General features: G+C 40.0%; 1 protein-coding gene across 5 annotated transcripts in view; it reads left to right on the top strand.

The window, feature by feature from the left end:
• The window catches only part of SOBP (sine oculis binding protein homolog), a 119,579-nt gene that overhangs the window by 16,695 nt on the left and 83,465 nt on the right, over positions 1 to 19,419 (top strand). For all 5 annotated transcript variants that reach the window (XM_074819408.1, XM_074819407.1, XM_074819406.1 and 2 more), the window contains one exon: positions 7,026 to 7,177. In XM_074819408.1, coding sequence (XP_074675509.1) covers positions 7,026 to 7,177 — 152 coding nt within the window. The remainder of the gene's footprint in view (positions 1 to 7,025; positions 7,178 to 19,419) is intronic.

Here is a 19,419-nt window from a genome sequence, read left to right as displayed (position 1 = left end):
GTCCCTGCCCTACAAACACTCTGGAACTGCCTGCTGTAACCTCTCTCAATATTTAAATTGTATTGGAGGAATCTGGAAGCATAAAATATGATTTAAATGATAGTTAGCAAGGCAGTAAAAATTAATTCCAAGATCATCTGTCTAAATTCGCTGAAGAATTGGTTCTATGACTGCGTTACCAAGAAGTCTGATTCCAGGCAGGACCCAGTGGCAGTTTTCCTTAAATAAAGACCATATTATCTGATCTAATTAAGTCTATATATTGAGATTTTCATTTTACTATGCTCTGGATGCAGCTTCCGTATTTCCCAAATCTTATTTCAGTTGCTGAACAATGTTACAATTTCTCTAACCGTAGGTTTAGCTCTCTAATAAAGACCACCGCAACAAATCCTATAGTCACTACTCTTCAAAATCTTTCTCTTGTTTTCAGTTTGAAACATCATCTAATTTTCACTGATCATAGGGGTTATTAGTGCCTGGGTTTTAAAATGCCAATGGTTGCCAGGATGCCTGCCCCATCTAGTCCACTGTTGATGTCTTTTGCTCTCTGTGGAGGGCAAAGTGTTTCCTTTGTGCTAAGAAGAAAATCACAAAGTCCACGTATGTGCTTTAATAGCATATATTCAAAATACACAGGGAGTTCCCCCCTTATTAGCTGAAATAGGTGCTTTTTTGTTTATGTGTTTAAAACCTGCCTAAATGCCAGCTTTTATTTGTGTTGTGCATTCAGTCCTTACTGAACTATGCATGAGAATGTGCCTTAACTCATGCATAGAAAACGTAGGCAAGCCATGGTTCCCCAAAACAATTTTTTAAAAGGAACTGGGACGCTTTGCTTTATTGGCAGAATAGTGAACTTCAAGAGACTGGTCCTTAAAAGGAAATGCATTGTAGAGACCCTGAGGTATTTCCATAGTGATGGCTGCAGCAAGCTTTCTATTGTCAGCCCCATTTTTTAATCATCCTCTTGCAATTACTTTTTCCAAGGTACTTTTTGTACCTTAAGTTTGTCACACACCCCATCTATTTAGAGGATCAGCACTTAAGTGCTACCACAAGGGAATCTGCAGCAATGTCTCAGGAGTTTTGTTCATTTTTCAGTTTGAGATTAATCAGATAAAGCATCTCGTATGTAAGAAAAATGACTGCGATGGTGCTTCTGTCTTGCTTGGGATCATCAACCTCAGAAACTGCTTTGAGATGAAAAATCTGAATACATGCTACTTGGTTTTCTTCAATGGCAAGCTGGGGTTTCAGGAGCGGCAGGCGGGTAACTCAGAATTAACCATTCTGAAATCCTGGCAGGTCCCAGTGGAATGCTGCAGATGCTAGAGTCAAGTTAAGATCTTTGACCTTTGATCTAGAGTCAAGTTTAAGGTCTTTGAAAAGGAAGTTTTGCAGCTTTTCATTAGAAACTGGTAGTGAAAGCAGCTGAAACATTTAAAGATGTATGACAGTGGATTGAGCGCAGTTCCCAGCATGGGGTAAAAGGACTTATTCTAGCTTGCCCCAAAAAACCCTGGGCTCCAAACTGCCTGTGTGAGGGGGTGAGACGCAGCAACAAGAAAAAGAGAGGAAAATGGAAGAAAGCAGTAGAGGGGAGATGTGGCTTCTGATAGCTGTGGTGGAAGGAAACTCATGCCGGGAAGAGATGGGTGGTGGGGAGACACTGAGGAAGGATGGGATGCCAAAATGTTTTCTGTATCAGATCACAGATACAACCACAGCCAAGGTACAGGTTTCACACAGGCTCACTCAGTCTAGGGGACATACCCTTTGAGATCTCAGTCCCAAACCCTGTGCCCTCCTGGTCTTCCTTCTGCACTGCACAACAGGACTTCTTCAGTACTGCACCTTCAGGAGTGGTATTTTCTTCTTGCCAGAAGAGTTGGGTATCTCCTGCTGAATTTCTTGCAAGGAAATGTGGAAAGTAAGGTTTTGGAGTACCTGCCCATGGATCATCATAATCTGCAGGATTAGAGCTGTAGCTGCATTTAGGTTTACCCAAATTCTTGAAACTGGAGTTAAAATTGAAAATATGTATCAGTTAGTTCAAACTGTATTAGTAGTATGTTGCAGCCTAAAAGTTATAAAGTGATCAGGATTTAACTCCAGGATTGTAGGGATTTTAGGATCATCTTGCTAAACACTGTAGGCCATGCTGGTTTTCTTAGATAAAGGAACACAGCTCTGTGTGATGGATTTACTCTATTATACTCGTTGCCTTCCTTCTCTCCCCTCCACCTCTCCAAATTGTGGCTCCATATAAGATTGATTAGTGTAAACTGCTGCTCATTGGGTTTAAGAGGAACAATTTTCTGCAGCTCCTTCACACTGGTTTGAAAAGAAAAAAAACCCCAAACATTCTGCTTAATTAAGACCTAAAGAGGTGGTGCAAACTTTTGATGATTAATTGAAGCATGCTTTAGACTGATGCATATTTAGTTATTATAATGTGATAATTTTATCTTGTTATACAAACTACTCCCTTTGGGAACATGATTTAACACTGCAAACATTCCATGTTTATTGCATTGTTCATTATGAAAAATACACAGGCTAAAAACCACAAGGAAATGTATCTGAACAGTATCTGTGCAGTGGGTGCAGGGAGTACTTCTTCCACCTGTAATGACACAACCCAGGGGCAGAAAAACACAGTGTTAGAACTCCCACAATAGCTCTCCCTATGAAGAGTTGAGAACTCAGAAAAGCAGAGGCTGGAAATTCAGATCTTGTACTCTATGTAGAAGGAATATGTATTTCTGTTACCTGGTGTAATTATAGAAGACAGCGGTACGGATGTTCTGCTGAAAACTCTCCCGTTACTGTTCAGTTGTCTCTGTGCCAACTTCTCTTTGTCTCACCTGTATGAGTACCCACGCTACCTGTCATAAGTGTGACAGATCCGAGAACATGCTAAGCGCATTGCAAGAGCAGGTCATAAAGTTACAAGCCCAGATGGAGAAAAAAATACAGTTGTTAAAAAATACTTTCTTTCACTTCAAAATGATCTGTACCAGCATTTGCAAATGTTATTTTTGTACTTTACAAACATGTGTCAGCCTAGCTGTGTGAGTCTTGACAGTGATGGTGAATGATCTTCATCAGAAGAGCTGCTCCAGTGAGAGCTCACATGATGGACGTAGTCATGCTGTCAGGATGAGCTCATGTTACTCAAGCGGATATGCTAAGATGGACTACCAGCGAAAGTTTGTGAGCAAAGGAGAACATTGCCGATGTAGTATACCAATGTAATTATTGTGGAGAAGCTTTTTTAGTGCAGACCTAATCAGAAAAAGTTTAGAATAAAGATTCAAGACAGATAAGCAGTCTCAAAATGTTGGATTTGAAATTCCCTGCTTCCCTGTGTTCTCGCTGCAGCAGATTCTTATTGCTGAGTGCTATAGGGATGGGATTTGATTCATTTTCCTGAAAGAAGGGCAAGAGTCTGGTAAAGTGATTTTTAAAAAATCTGGCCTTACAAAACAAAGGTCTGTGAAAAAGTGAGAGGAATTTTATCTTGAATGGAAGATACAAATTTCTGGTTTCAGATTATTCTAGTTTGTGTTTAGCAAAAGACAGCAATTAAATCACGAGACTTTGACTTCTCTTATTTCACACAGTCTTAATGTTTTGAGTTTAAGTTATTACTTCACACTGCTGTGGATTGTAATGGTAGAAATACATGGACTATTACTTTTCCATTAATGTTGCAGTCCTCTTTTTCGGTCACTAAGCTTAATACACTGTAACAAAACATCCTTATTAGTCATTTTCACAATGTCTGCTCAGACCTCTACTGCAACCAGTGTCAAGAAGGAAAGCACATGATCAGGTTTGGACATTTATCATTGTCCCCAGCTGTCATCCACACCCATAGACCACAGGGCATGGTTCTGTACCTATCCCAGGTCCCACCAATGGGTCCTTCAATCCTTTCTGATTTGATTTTAGAGCAAGTCTTCCTCCCACTGGGCTGCACAGGGCTCTTGTTGATGGTCCGTAGGGAATTAGTCATGTGATACTGGATGTTTTCTTTTTTCACTTGATGAACTGCATTACAAGAATTTAATGCATCAAAAATTGGCTCGGGCAAACCTACACCTGAGGGAGCAAAGATGACTTAAAAAGTAGCATGTTAGTGTACTGTTCCAGGAAGCACATGCCCCGAACCCCCTTCTGAAGTACTGTTGTCTCCTGGCTGCTTTACATGGCCTTGCTCAGCTAATCCTTTTGTAGCAGTGTTCCTGAGTCTATTAAATGAAAGAGGCATATAGTTTTATTATTACTGTTACTATTAAAAGGATTATATTGCATGTGACCACTCTTTGATGACTACGATGAGAAGGGAGTAGAAGAGAAAAATAATTTAAGTTCTTTGTATTTGGACAGACTCTTTCCCTCCCTTTCTCCCCTCCTTCTTTCAAAATGATGAACATTTTCATTAATAGTGATGATGCCTCCTGGATATCAGCTGTCTCTTCCTGGAAGTGCAGACAGTGGCTGGAAGTAGTAGTTTGTAGACCATTTTCTGCTGTTTGATTGACTGTCAGATCCATGGACCACAAGTGAATCAATGCTGCTTCAAAGGATTCTCTGTGAGGTGGTGGTGAAGTTCTGCTGGTTGAGGCATGGGAAGACAACACCTTAACAGAGTAGGTGCCTCTCCCTCTCCTCTCTTCTTGCCAGGATCTATCTAAGAGGAAGTCTTTGGCAGAAGGAGGCGGATTGAGCCTTACTGTCCTGCATAACCTCCTGCAGAGAAGTGTGTAATGCGGCTTTTCCATGTAAACAGCTGTTGCAGCTGTTGGAGTGCTGTGTAATTGAAAATGGACAATTATGTGTTCTTTCTGATCATCCATGGGAGACAGCTCATGTGTGTCAGTGAACAGGAGTTGAATGATAGCTGAGGTGTTTCCCCTGTGAAGTCACACATGAAAGCCCCTGTGCTTCTCCTTAAAAACTGTGCCCCAGACGAGCCAACCTGCTTCAAAAAAAGCTACTCCAGCACCTGCTTTGCCAGTGAACTCTCTTTCAGCTCTGTAATTTTCTTTTTTCATTTATGACAGTTGCTCTCATCAGAAATGAAGGATATTAGAAAGGTATCACTGGTAGATCTTCTATTTTCCAGAGATAAAATACTTATTGGTAGGAAAACATATGTTGCTGTTACCTGAAACAAGAGGTTGCTGTCTTGTTTCCTTTGGTTCACAGGATCTTCTGTTGTCCTGATACATTCAAAGGGGCAAGTTCAGTCTGTGAGGAATTGGTTTATTATGGTGCAAAAGCAGCTGAGTCAGGGCTTTGTAAAAGCTTAGTACTTCAAATGGCTCAGGACAAAAATGGGGGGCAGAGCTCTTGGGCTGTGCTAGAGTAGTTAGCATCCTGGCCAGGACTGGTCCGGAGAGAAAGCTGTGACGACACTGTGCAACACCACGGTAATAGTACCCTGTGCTCCTGTGTGCCTGGCTGAGATTACAACCAGCTCAGGGGCAGGCTTCTTGACCCTATAGATGGCTAGTGATAATTTTAGCCAAATTTTTTTGATTTCCCTTGATATTCAGTATATGAAAGCTTTTATAATATTGGCAAATCCCACTCTAAAGGGTAAGTGATAAAATACATTAAACACAAATCTGTGTTATAACTTAGCCTTAAATATAGGTTTAAGGGTAGACAGTCTGATTAAAACTAAAAGGTCGTTATTTTACATTGTACAATTTTATTTGTAGCTATAAATCATAATACAATTTGTGGAAGGAAAAAAGTTATTAAACTGGCAATATTTATTCCGTTAAGGTGAATAAAATGCAGCACGTAGTTCTGAGTTATGATAGCCGGGGAAAGGAGCCAAATCACTCTGCTAAAAATTAGTTTGCCAATAATTTTACAGAACGATGACAGCGTAGCTTCAAAAACAAATCCTTTATAGGGAAATGGGATGGCTGCATGACAGACTCTCTGAGCTATGAATTCTCCACAGCTCATGGACCAGGAGCTGCTTTAACAATTAGTCTTCGGGGATTTTTTTTTTCCAGAAGTTAGACAATGGCTGCTGTCTGTAACTGAAAGGTCATGCTGTATCATAGACTGGATATAAGAACTGAAGAATTCTGAGTTTTAAGTCAGAAAGATTCCTGCTAACTTACTGTCTTGATCTGTTTAGGAGGCTTAACTATTCACTGCCCCTGTCTGTGAAGCAGTGGTGGGAATGACGACCACACAAGGGTATCGCTAGCACTTTAGTAATAAGCCCTGGGGTTTTTTTTACATGGCAGAAGACATACATGCCACATTCGTACCACATGTTACAGAAGAGCTCAAAAGTGGCTCGGGAACTCTGCCTGAATTAAAATTTGACTGTTGAGAGCATAATGACTGGAAAGTAACCTGGCAGACTTTACCACAGTGCTGCATCTTCCTTCTTGCTTGAGTCTGTGTTTCTGCGACTGTTATATTCACACAAAAGCTCCCCATTTTGTGTGCTAGTCATTATTTTGAAACAATGCAGAAAAAGGGGTATTTCACGTTCCTTCTTATGTAGAAGAGGGCTCTTGTTAGAGACCTGCATTGGTGCAGTATCTCCCGGGTGTGTTTTATCACCAACTAGCTGAGCAGAACATCTCAGGGGCTCACTATAACAGGCTGTAAGTAAGAAGAGCAAAGCAGCAGTACTCATTAAGCTTCTAGTCTTGGTTACTCGTTTAATAAAGAGTTTTAAACATGCTGAAGAGCTCTCGAGATTTCCAGAGCTTTCTAGCAATGCACCATTTTTTAGACTAATAATCTTTTCCAGCCATCTTAGAAGCTTTGCCAATCTGCTGAGCCTGGCTGGCACAGGTCACCAGCTGCCTGAGGACGAAGCTGGTGATCATAGGCATGCACAGTTCTGCTCTCAGACAGTGAGGAAGTTAGAAATAAGATGAGCCGGTGCTGGTTGTATCTAAGAGTAAGTGTGCAGATGTCTGAGGAAGGTGTTTGCATCTCATGTAAACATTGTTCTTATATTTTTGTTGTAGAAGATGATGTGTCAAATGTACAAATAATGTGTGCCTGGTGCCAGAAAGTTGGAATCAAGCGCTATTCCCTGAGTATGGGAAGTGAAGTGAAATGCTTCTGCAGCGAGAAGTGCTTTGCAGCTTGCCGAAGAGCATATTTCAAGAGAAACAAGGTAAGAGAAATAAGGAAAGATGTAACCCACATAGACATAGCTTTAATCAGGCCCAGCCTGGGTCTCATTTAGCATCTAATAGAAGCTCTCTTCTTTTGTTTTCTCTGTTTCACCTAGTCCCTCCACTTTCCATCTGTATTGTCTGTTGGACTGTCAGCCCTTTACTAACCTTGTTTCTTTCAGTTTCCTTCAGCTCAATGCTTGGGTTTTGAGAGAGTCAGAGAATTTAAATACTAACAAGCATTAACATAAGTTAATTTGGTCTTAGAGTCTCAGGATTCTTGCTACATATACACTGTTAAGAGGAGGTATCATGGAAATAGAGTAGAGGAGGGTTACATATGACAGTGTCACTAAGTCCCATGGCATTGAGATCATGGCCAGTGGATAGATGCTTTTAGGGCCAAAGTCTGGGTCCCATCATGATAGCAGACATCTTCCCAATACTGCTAATGAGCTCTAGTTTCATTCTTTTAAAGTATATCATTACTAATAAATTATCATTGCTGCAAAATTCAGATACTATACAGTTTTTGGGTTGGGGTAAGCAACGCTAGAACATCTAGAGTAGCGTGAAAACCCCTCCTACTCAATCTAAATTTAACTCTGGCTAAAATTAGAATGCAATCCTAATATTGAATGTCTACAAAAATTGCTGTAATCACTGAAGTACAGTGCCTGAAAATGCCCTCTAGGTTACTTCAGCAGCTGTTTTTCTGCAGCAGAATGTGCGATAAGTCATTTAAAGCAAAATAATGAAGGAACACTCCAGTATTTTTAGTTGTTTAAAAAGTAGCTGTGTCCTTTTGGTGCTTAATAGTGTGAGTCTTTGGGTAGCCTTCATTGTCTTAGAAATGTTTATTATTCATAAAACCCTATACATTTTGGTTGTCTAAATGATGCCATTTTCCCTCATGCTACAGAACATTCAAAGCCTGTCAAGTTCAAACTGAATTCAGGTCTCTAAATCTGGTCTTTTACATCTGTGGCAATAACAAATAAGTACATATGGATCCTAGATTCAAGATGCAATGTTATATCAAATTACCCTCTTTTATAAATTTGGGTCACATCGTCCTGCCAAAAAAAAAAAAAGAAGGAAAAAAAGGAAAAAACCGCCTGAAGAATTAGGTTGCAAAAATCAGTAGAGTGGAATTTTAGTGGCAGTCTTGGAGAATCAAGCTCATAATGTCTACTGGAGCAGACAGACAAGTTAAAGTCACGTGAATCTTCTGTAAGGAGTGGTGTTTACATCCTTTTGTCTAGAAAAAGTGTAGAGGAGGGAAATACGTGCTCCTTAGATGCTCCTCATTTGTAAATAAGTTCCCATGGATGTAGGTGTATGTGTGCACATGCACATTTATGCACATGCAGTTCAATGTGCCTTACAATTGTAAGACACTCTGGGGTGACAGGATCCAGATCACTGTCCGCTGATGCTCCTGTGACTTTCAGTCACAAATTTACATGGGTAAGATAGCTCACAGTAATGGAGGCATTGTCAGTGATCCTACTTGGATTATCCTGTGTGTCCAGCAGTGATGAGTACCAGATGATTCAGGAAACCTCGGGGACACAGGTGAAAGAACAATCAGTTCATGGTGGATTCTCTTTCATCTCCAGCTTAGATCTTGAAATAGGAGGTTTAAATACCTTACTAAATGAAAATAAATACATGTTACCATAATGCATAGGTGTGCTTCAACCTTCTACTAAGCCATGAGTAGTAGGATTCAGAAATAGTTTATGGCCGTGAATTCTATCACTCAGGCAATATATGAAAAGGTTCCCTTTTACCTGACTTACAATTTATTACCCGTGTGCTTTGTTGGAGGCCTCCTTGTCCTTGTATTATGAGAAAGGATGAATTAGAGCATCTCATTCTCCTTGGTTTCCTTTCCTACACCTCTGTTAACTTCTTCTGGAAGCTAAAAGATGCTGAATATTTCCATCCCGAAAGCTCTCTGTATTCATTATTTTGTATATATCTAAATAACAATAGATGTTCCTAATCTTTTCCTATACTATCATATCCCAGTGAAGTGTTCAATTCTTTACTAAAGAGGTTGCAAATTAACAAAATGTAGTATGGGAGGACTTGGCAAAACATGGTGAGATAACATATAATTGATAACATGTTGGTTGCTGCATTGGCTCCGCTTCAAAGCTAAACCAGTGAGTCAAATTTTCTTCCTCTTTGCACCTGTGGAATCTGGAATAGCACAGGATCTGACCCAGCAGGGGAAATCTGAATCTGCCCCATGCATGTGTATTTATGGCATTAGAAGATCAGGGGACAGAATATTTAGGAAATGCTGCTGTTAAATTACGACAGGTATGGTAGAATTCAGCAGACCCTCATGCTTCTTGTTTTGAACTTCACCTGTTAGTAACAGAACAGTCTTGAGGAACAAGATCAAAGGAACAGGGCTGCAATACTTTCACATTTAACTGCTGACCTTTAATCTGTTATTTCTAGTCCAACAGTGTACCTGTCTTCTCCATGAGTCTAATCCTTATTTATGTATTTGAGAAGTTATGCCACTCTACACTTTCTCATTTTTCAAACAGCAGAGTAAAATAGTCACATTTCACCTGCCTTATGTATGTTTTAAACAGCGGATCTCCGCCACAATATAGTGTTGTATTACATTAAATATGTACAGCTGCTGCATTTCTGGGAGCTGATAGGACTTTGTGGTCACTTCATTTAAGGCTTGAATTTCCTAATGGATCGTGTTAAGCAGTCTTCCCTCCCTCCCCTAGATAAGAAGTGCTGTAATAAGCACTTCCTTAAAATGATAGGACTGTTTAAACAGTAAAGAATAAGCCATCATTAATGTCTCAAAACGGCACTAAGTAATGCTGCAAATTATCCATCCCTGAACGCCAATTGCTGTCTTCAGAATTAGGACTTTTGTCGTCATCCTAATAACAAAATCTTCTCGCACAGACAGGGCAAATGCACGCTAAAGCGATGCATGCCCACAGATTCCCAACTGGGAGAAGGCTTGGCGTGAGACCACCTTGAAGTGGCCCCGGAGAGCAACAGAAGTGCTCCAAAAAGCCCCATGTTAGCCGGGCACCAACTGCTTCCAACCTCTAACTCCTTCCTGGCTCTCTCCCCCAGTAGGTTTAGCAAGAGTAGCAACACACTGGAATAAGCTAGTACCTTGCTGGCCTCGGGAGTGTTTGAACCCAAGCAGTTTAGTCAGAGGTGCACATCAGTCCTTCCTGCCTTTTGTCCCAGCGGAGTTGTGTCCATTTGTGCTCCAGAAGCTGTGCCCCTGCCCCATCTGCATCCATAGCCAGGGTTGTCAGGGAGCTTCATGGCTGGAACCGGGAGTTTATAAGGAAAAAGGCTTGTGCAACTGTAAGTTGCTCTTCTTGTAAAGAAATGCAGATTTTGTCCCAAGTATCCTACAGTCGTGGCCATTTAAAATTATCTATGTTAGCAACCATGCCTTGCAGGAATAGAAATATATGTTTTGAAATTATAAGGGGTCTCCTCACAGAGTGTAGTTTTATCTAAATTACCAGAAATGAATGAAGAAAAAATTGGGGGTTTTACCCCATTAGGCAAAAAGAGAAGTATTTAGACTAGATCCGATATAGAAAAAACCTAAGAATACCACCACCACCCCCAGACAAAAATAACCCAAATCTGCATTCCTGCTCCTGTTTGGTCTAGTATGCATAGTCACATATACATAACAAACTACTGTGTAGCGATAACCTGTTGTGCGTAACAATACCAATTAAAAGGAAGTGTTGCAGGAAAACAGAGCATTTCGTACTAATGTTTGTAACTAAAGATTTAAGATTTGGAGCTGTTCTGATGCTCCCTTCCTTAGAGATGTAATTTTATAGGCCAACTAATATAAAGTTAAGTACCATGGAGGGACATAAGGGCAAAAAGCACTAGACCACCAAGTTTCAGAATATTAAATTTAAAGGGAGCGATTGGATTCATAATTGAATCCAGTGAGTTTGAAGTCTGAAAAGATTAATTCTGAAATTAAGTTTATTGACTCAATGGGTCAGAAAACAAATTTATTATGACCAAATAGCCAAACCTAGAACGAGGACTCAAATCACAGAGGTTATAGACTGTGTTCACAGATACATTAAAGGATAATTTACTTGATTTGACTAAGACATTGGAGATGAAGTGACTACAAGGTTGTCAGCTGGTATTTTATACTTGACCTTGTTCCTGCTTCACACTGCTTCCCAATCAGGAAAAAAGATGATAGATGTTTTTGTTTACAGTGCAGTCAAATTTCATTTATACTAATAAACAAAAAGGCATAAATCAAAAGTAAAAGTAAACTGCTGTTTAGCAGCATGAAGATCTAAATGATGATGGCTCTTTTCTGCCCATACAGGATACTGATGGGCAGCACTGTGTGTGAGTCGGTAGTGCAGACAGGCAGTGGGCTTTATGCTCTTCTGTCTCATCTGCATAACAAGAATGAGTGTGAACAATCAAATGGGACTGTAAGAAGTCATATGCATTTATTTAGTCCTGAGTTCTGTTGCATTAGACAATTCCTTACATTTTCAAATTATCTTTAAAGATGATAAAGTGCACACAACATCATAAAGCCTTAGTACTCCTGCCTGAGTAGTTTTTTTGTTAATTAATGTATATCACTATGTGATTAATATGGACATGTATATACAAACACATACTAAAAACTGGGAGTAAACAGAAGCTATCATTCCCCAAAATAATTACCGAAGGCTGTCAGAGAAAGTTCTCTTGATTTCAAGCTTAATTGTGCAGCCTAACAGTGCATGAGAAACATTTAACAATCTCCCTGTTAAGTCAATGAGTAATGGCAAAAAAATAGGTTACATTCTTCTCTTTCTTATGCACGTGCAAAATTTAATTTGTAAAAATGATCATCATTCATGGAAATTAGGAAAATTGCTTAGAGCAACTGGATGCAAATGATGCCCCTGACAAAAAAATTAAAAAAAAAAAGAAAAGCTTAGCTGTTACACCTTCCTTTAGACTCCCTTTCCATAGTAAGTTTTGAAACACATGGGGCTCTGAATAGAAAACATATTTCTCCTAGAGGTTTAACTTGCATCAATTAGGTGTTCAGAAAGGCCAGTGTAGAGCAGGTGTCCTACCTGGTTTGCATGAAATCGTCCATATTTGGTTCTGTGGAGCTGTAGAGAAGTGGGATTTAATAAATGGTTCACAAAGTTGCTTCTTCTGCTGTGGGTTTGCGTAGAATGTATGCATGTGTATTTATGTGTGCTTCTGTGTGTACGTGCACATCTGCATATGTGCGTGTGCGTATTTGCCACAGTAGCAAATTAATAAGGCTTCTTCCAAATGTTTGAAGGTAGAAGGGGAAAAGATGACAAACATCTCCATAGCTGTGATTGCTATGTTGAGATATAAATGAGTGCTGATGAGTGAATGCAGATGAGACGCTGAGTCTGCAGAGGAAATAGTTCAAGCATGGGGCACAATTGCAAACTTCTTTGAGGAACTATGTGGAGAAGGAGGGGGAAGGAAAATATCCTGCCTCGGAGGATGTTTTTTAAGTTTGTGGAGGGTAGAAAGCTGCAGACAGTGACCAGGAATCTGAAGCAGACACTGAAATATCAAGCAAGTCCTGAGCTGTGAAAGAGATAGGTGGTGGCACCAGTCAGAAAGGAGAAGAGTTGGCATCATTGTCTAGCTGTCATCAGCTGGCCTTTTTACTTACTGGATACTAAACCCAGAAATCTCATAAAACTCCCTAAACCAGAGCTAGGATTTTTCATGATTAGAAGAGGCAAATGAAATACCAAATTGACCTACTGAGACCATCAGTCAGAATATCTCACTGCTCACCCACAGCAAAGCAAAATGTATTAACATCGCTAACAATGAAATGCATCAGCACCTGACTGATGCCACCAATGACTTAATGAAGGGATCTGGCAAACCCTGCCTGCTTGTCAGTTTGCAAACTCAATGGACATTTTACTGTCCATCTGCTGCCATTTAATACTATAAATTTGAATCAAATTCCCATTGTCTGAATTACTAACAGGTATCCAATCCAATTAAAAGGCGTGTTCACTTTTAATTTTAACCACCATGTCACATTACATCAGTCGTGTTGCATTCTGGCTACTTTGGTTATATCAAGATGAATATGCTAATTACAGCTTGAGAATCTGCTGCCTCTTGGACAGCAGGCATTTGATTCAAACGAAGCGACCAGTTTACGCGAGGTGTCCTCGCGTCAGTTCTGGAGAGCTTCAGCGATTGCATCTCTCCTTCTTGCCAGAAGTAGGTTTTGTTTACATACGGATGTTACAACAAAACACCACTAATTGCATTAGGACTTGACTAGAAATGCTTTTAAGGTTTTTGCGCGTTAGGTCTATGCAGTTTAGAGCGATGATTTGGATTTAAATAGATGACACCTTGATACTGGAGATGTGAAAGAAGTTGCTGCCTACCAGAGTGACTGAGCGAGAAGGATGGCCAGTAGCTATTTTTCTGGAGGTTGCTAAGGTGCTTTACTGAAGTCTTAAATCACTTAGGATGAATTTTTGAAAGGCAGAGGGAGACACTAGGGGAAAACCAGACATTTGCTCTGTTAAAAAGTTTGGCAAAAGACTTCATGATCTGTATCCAGGACATTTTTACATCACCGAGGGATTTTTGAATAAAGAGTTTAGATGCATAACAGTGATGCATTCAGAAAATGAGCAGATATAATACACATGGGTGCTTACTCTACTTCTGTACACCTTTGGCTCCAACCTATGTGAGCTAGGTAATCACTCAAAAAACCATTGCTCTCCCCTACGTTCCATGTCTCGGTTCAGGTTACGTTAGATTTGTTCATGTTGCCTTGGCCTTGTATGAAATTAAGGCACCTTCCAGCTTTGTTTCCATGTGATCAACATGGAATGAGCATCGAGAACAGTCTTTATTCTGTCGAAAATTTAGGGTAGATCTCCAAAGTGAATCTAATTTGCACAGATTATATTTGGTGCCACTTTTCCCTTTCCTAACGAACACATCAATCATTAATACCAATACGAGCTGGGCAAATAATGAAATGCATATTAAATAATATGTTTGTTCAAAAATATCATGACATTTGAATAAATTATTGCCTTAATGCATCTGTTCACTTATCAGTCAGCTCATTAACTTAGGGAAATATTGAAAAAAGAACTTGAGTATTTTTTCACTCTATATATTTTTATTTAAAAACCAAAATTAAGCAAATATGGTTTTCAAAAATATGTTTGGATGAGGAGCAATGTTGTGAACGACACCCTCTGTATGCACTCCTGAAAGGACGTATGGAAAATTACAATTAACTGCATAGTTTAACAGGGTGACAGGGGACACCACCGTGGGCAGCAGTAGAAAACCTGAGGGGCCCAGCTGGAGGTGGAAGGTCATTTCTAGTCCTAAAGTTTCTCGGGAGCACACGTTGCTGTCACACTTCGCTAGTGGTGAATTAATTTGTGCAGGTGAGGCAACAGTTCAGTGGAACTGTGGTATTTCTTGTCAGCTGACAGTCTGTATTTAATTACCGTCTTACTCTAAGTGGTGACTTCCCTCTCCATCACACATAGAAATCTTGGGACAAATTCAAGGATGAAACTGAGTCAGACCAAGGAAGTAAATCACATCATGTATCTTTTGGCCCTGTCTAGGTAGGAAAGTTTCATCCCTTTTACGTTTGTTTGCAAACATTTTCTGGGAACATTTATGGGAAGACTGAAGAAACGCTTACACACATTAACCTTGAATCAGGCCTCGTGAGTCTAAGTGAGGCTAGTAGAGGCCAAATGGATATAACTTATAAGCTGCTGGATGAACAGGGAAGTCTACTATCGGGAGTTGTTAAAGTCAGCTTCTTGCCATATATCAAGTCGTGCTTGATGCACGAGTGTTAAACTTGCTGGAAGAATGAAGTGGATTTTGTAGGGCAAAAGTCCGAAAACGTCAAATATCTTTCTTGTAGAATACCATTCCTGCAATAATAAAAGATTCTTTGCTGGCCAGCTAAGTTCAGTGATGGGCTGTGCTTTGTCAAAAACGCAAGCATTTACAGCTCACACATTTGAATTTAAATTGGGCTGAAAGTAAACATATGTTGCAAGTTGTCAGCCTGGATGCAATTTTGTATCTAAAGTAAATGTACTCATCTGTTTAATAATTTTTAGAAACAGTCATAAAGTATCTGATGGTTTTGGGGGTGGAAGGGTTGTGTATGTGTGTGTGGCTTCAGATGGTTTTGGTTTATTTAACGTCCTGCCTAAGAATCAGGAGGCCAGACTCTGCCTCCATTGAACAGAGGGGCTGGTGGAGATGCTTAGGCAGGAGCCAGCTCTTTTGGCTGACGTACACGGGTTGGGCATGGGGAGGTGGGGCTCCATTGTAGTCCATTTACTTTAAAAACAGAGCAGAGCATCTCTCTTTTCTGGGCTTTGCGAGGGGAAGGATCTTCAGTGTGGTATGATAGCTTGGCACAGCTTTACCGGAGAGCGTGTGAGGCCATCAAGGACTGAGCTACCCCTGTTAGCACTGGCCAAATTCTGTAATTTTCCCCATATTTCATAGATGGATAACAGTGATGCAGTGTCCTGTATGCCTGTGACCCTTCCCTACGCTGAAATTCAGACTGTCAAATCAAAGGGGAGATCCATTAAGTTAGAAATCAAACAACAACCCACTCTCAGTTTTATTATTTTTAATTTAGCTCCCAGGCTTTTGCAATCACAGTGCAAAGTGCTACTAAATCAGGTAGCTCCTAGAACTACCTCTATCTCTAGCTCCTAGAAATAAATATAAGTCTTCAAAGCTTAATCTAGAGATTTGGAAAGAAAACTGACATTGAGGTATTTATGAGGAGACAGGTTTGAATAATTTCATGGTGTAGTAGTAAATAATGGTCAACTCAGGTTGCCCAGAGAAGTGCCAGATGCCCCCTCCCTGGAATTGTTTAAAGCCAGGTTGGTCAGGTCTTTGAGCAACCTGACCTCGTGGAAGGTGTCCCTGCCCATGGCAAGGGGATTGGAACTAGATGATCTTTAAGGTCCCTTCCAACCCAAACCATTCTATGAACTTTGGTTGTTGTCAAATGGTTCAATCTCATGCCTCCATTTGCAGGAGGAATTTATCAATATCAGTGCCTTGATAAGGCCGCTTCCCACTCAGTTTCATGTAATGCCCAACCATTAAAAAATAGGTAGCTGTACTCCTGACTTCAGTGTTGGAAGACGGTTACTTCATCCTGAAGAAAGGAAGGACTGGGAGCTCTAGAAGAGAAGGCTCTAAAATACCAAGAAAAAGGGTTAACCAAGAGAAAGTTTAAAAAAAGGGAAAAAAAGAAGCATTGAATCACTCTGGAGGCTATTTAAGAACACCATATTAGATGCACAGATGGTACGTATACCTCTGAGCAAGGAAAAAGTAGAAAGGGGAGAGTAAATCTGGCATAGATAAGTGAAGAAGTGCATAAGCTTAAAGGGACACTGTCATCTTAAAAATCACACTTTTATTGGAAAATTTGTTACCTACTACTGTTACAAACAACACCTATGATTACTGTAACTGAAAGTTGAGACAAAAAAACTCCCTCTGCTTTTTGGTGTGCTTCCTTTGGGCCTGATCCAAATTCCATCGGCGTCAGTGGATGACGTCCTGTTGCTTGTAATGAGCTCCGGATCAGGCCCTGTGCATATTTGCCTGTACATTGTGTACGGGCAGTTTCATTATTTTGCATGTGGTCTGTTTTCTTATTGTTTCTGTGGTTTTTTACACAGCAAGAGAGGAAAAAACATTTTTTTCCAAATTGGAAGCGTGTTGTTAAACTATGGAAATGCCATCGAGGTCCCAGGCGCACTTGTACCAGAAATAGCAAATGTTTTGCTTTTTTAAGACAAAACTCATCCTTCAAAAAATTTGAAAACACGATCAAGTCATTTACAACCATAAGTCCCTGAGATAAAGTGCAGGAATAAAAGGACAAGGAAATGATCTGAAAGACATAGGTGCAAGGCACTGTAGAAGGTGGAGGAAAAGTGTCTCTGTAGAAAACAAAAAGCCACCTGCAAGTCTCCCGCGCCCATAGGCCACCCAGCCATGACTCCAGCCCCTTCTGAAAAAGCAGAACAGCAGAAAAATTAAATTAAATTTTCTGCCTCCATCTTCACCGCAGAGGATGATGAGGAAATTCCTGTTCCAAGGACACTTTTCACAGGAAATCAGAGTGTGGCCTTATAACAGAGATTGAAGTCTCTTAGGAGGAAGTTATGGAGCAACTTCAGCAACTCGAGAGCAGTAAATCACCAGGAGCAGATGGTACTCAGCCGAGTGTTCCTAAGGAAATAAAAGTGTGAAGCAGCAGAGATATTGACAAGGATCTGCAATATATCATTAAAACCAGCAACTGTTCCTGAAAATTTGGAAGTCATTTGTATGGTGTTTAAAAAAAAAAAACAACATATATATATATATATATAAAAGAAGGTTGCTTTCTTCTTGAGCATAGGAAATGAAGCTGAGAGTTCCTGAGTAATTTTTATTTGATTTGCTTAACAGCAGAATAAAGTAACTTTCAGTTAGGCATGACCTGGCAGGTTGTAACATTATAAAGAACAGCTGGGATATAATTTTTATACATAACACTTTCAGACAAAGATATTTAGGTGAACCTAGTTTATTTGGACTCAGGATCATGTTTTCTGGATAAGGTTGTTTATTTTCTGATGTGTTATTTGATGTCTATGGGTAGTTTGATGCCCTCCACGGAAACAATGAACATATTTTGGCACAGCAGCATACCTCGGTCGACATTTTCATATGAAGTTGGACATTTAAATAAGAAGCTGATTGCATTCCAAAGGACCTGAGTTTACTGCCAACACAAAAATTACTTTATAATGCTGAGGAATGTTTTTATATGTGCTACAGAAGTTTTTAATTCAATTTGCTACAGAAAAATTAATTGTTTTTTAGAAAAAAGTTGAATTTTTTCACAATGCACAAACCCAGTCAACCAAATCCCCATTTTCTGCAGTTATACCATATGGGCAAGGAGTAACAGAGGAGTACAGAGGTTTTGCCAAGCAAACACAGCTAGTATGTACACACACGCACAGAATTCAGCCGAGGGAGGCAAATTAGAACTTCTAATGGATTTGGAATTAGGTAAAGCACTTGAAATAGCATCTCATGAAATCTTACGCTCAGATTAATTCAAATTACTTCGGATATGAACACCGTCAAGTGGCCTGAAAACAGGCTCAAGGAATAAAGTAAAGGGTGGTGATAAAGAACAGCATATCAGGTTGTGGATAGAGAAGTGCCAGAAGGATTTCTGTGAAGTTGGTCTTGTTTCATATTTCATTAATGATCTCCAGGAGAGAATAGAGAGCATGTTCACAAACTCTGCAGATGATACTAAACTAGGAGGAGTTGCAGATACCAGACAGGACAGAAAATAATTTTCTGGAGGAATTAGAAATAATGAAAAAAACCCAACTAAATTACTTGTATTTTGATGAAAGCATGTTAATATGTCTAGGGGGAAAAAAAAAAACAACCTGAAAAAAACACCTTACTGGAATGACAGAAGCTTGGACAAGAAGCTGAAGCTGAGAATAGATAAGGGCAATAAGTTGGACTGTGCAGATGTAATGGTAGTTAAATGGCCATAGATAAGGTCTGGAGCATAGGGGTGTTGAGGAGGATATTTGGGTGGTTGCTGAAACATGGATAGAGCAAGGAGCGGCAAGATTTGGAGGGGGTTTGGATGGGTGGGGTTAAGGAATGAGCAAAGTCAAAGAGGATTTAGGGAATATGAGGGTGTTAAACCTGTGGAGAAGGAGGAGAAGGCTGGAGAGAAGTGCATCTTTTGCAGTTTTGATGTATAATACTTTGATGTGTTAGCACTTGGAACTGTGGCCTGAAACGAGCTGCTTTGCTTTGGACGATCTAAGCTGGGAAGAGCAAACAGTAGTGAATACTGAAGCTGGCACTGACAGAGAGAACACATACACTGTCTTCTATGTATTTTCCGTCTCTGACTTCTGCAGAAATGAAAGGATAGCATACTCAGAATCAGCAGGCAGTATTACTTCCCAAAATTACACTGCCCATTTTTAGACTGAATTATCACAAATAATAGTTAAAGGCCTGAGCCACAAGCCACTGAAATAAACAGGAGTGCTCTGTCTGGAGTAGCAGTTGAACTGGG

The sequence above is a fragment of the Strix aluco genome, chromosome 3 (assembly GCF_031877795.1).
Source record: "Strix aluco isolate bStrAlu1 chromosome 3, bStrAlu1.hap1, whole genome shotgun sequence".
Taxonomy (NCBI): Eukaryota; Metazoa; Chordata; class Aves; order Strigiformes; family Strigidae; genus Strix; species Strix aluco.
This window is presented reverse-complemented; position numbering and strand designations above follow the sequence as displayed.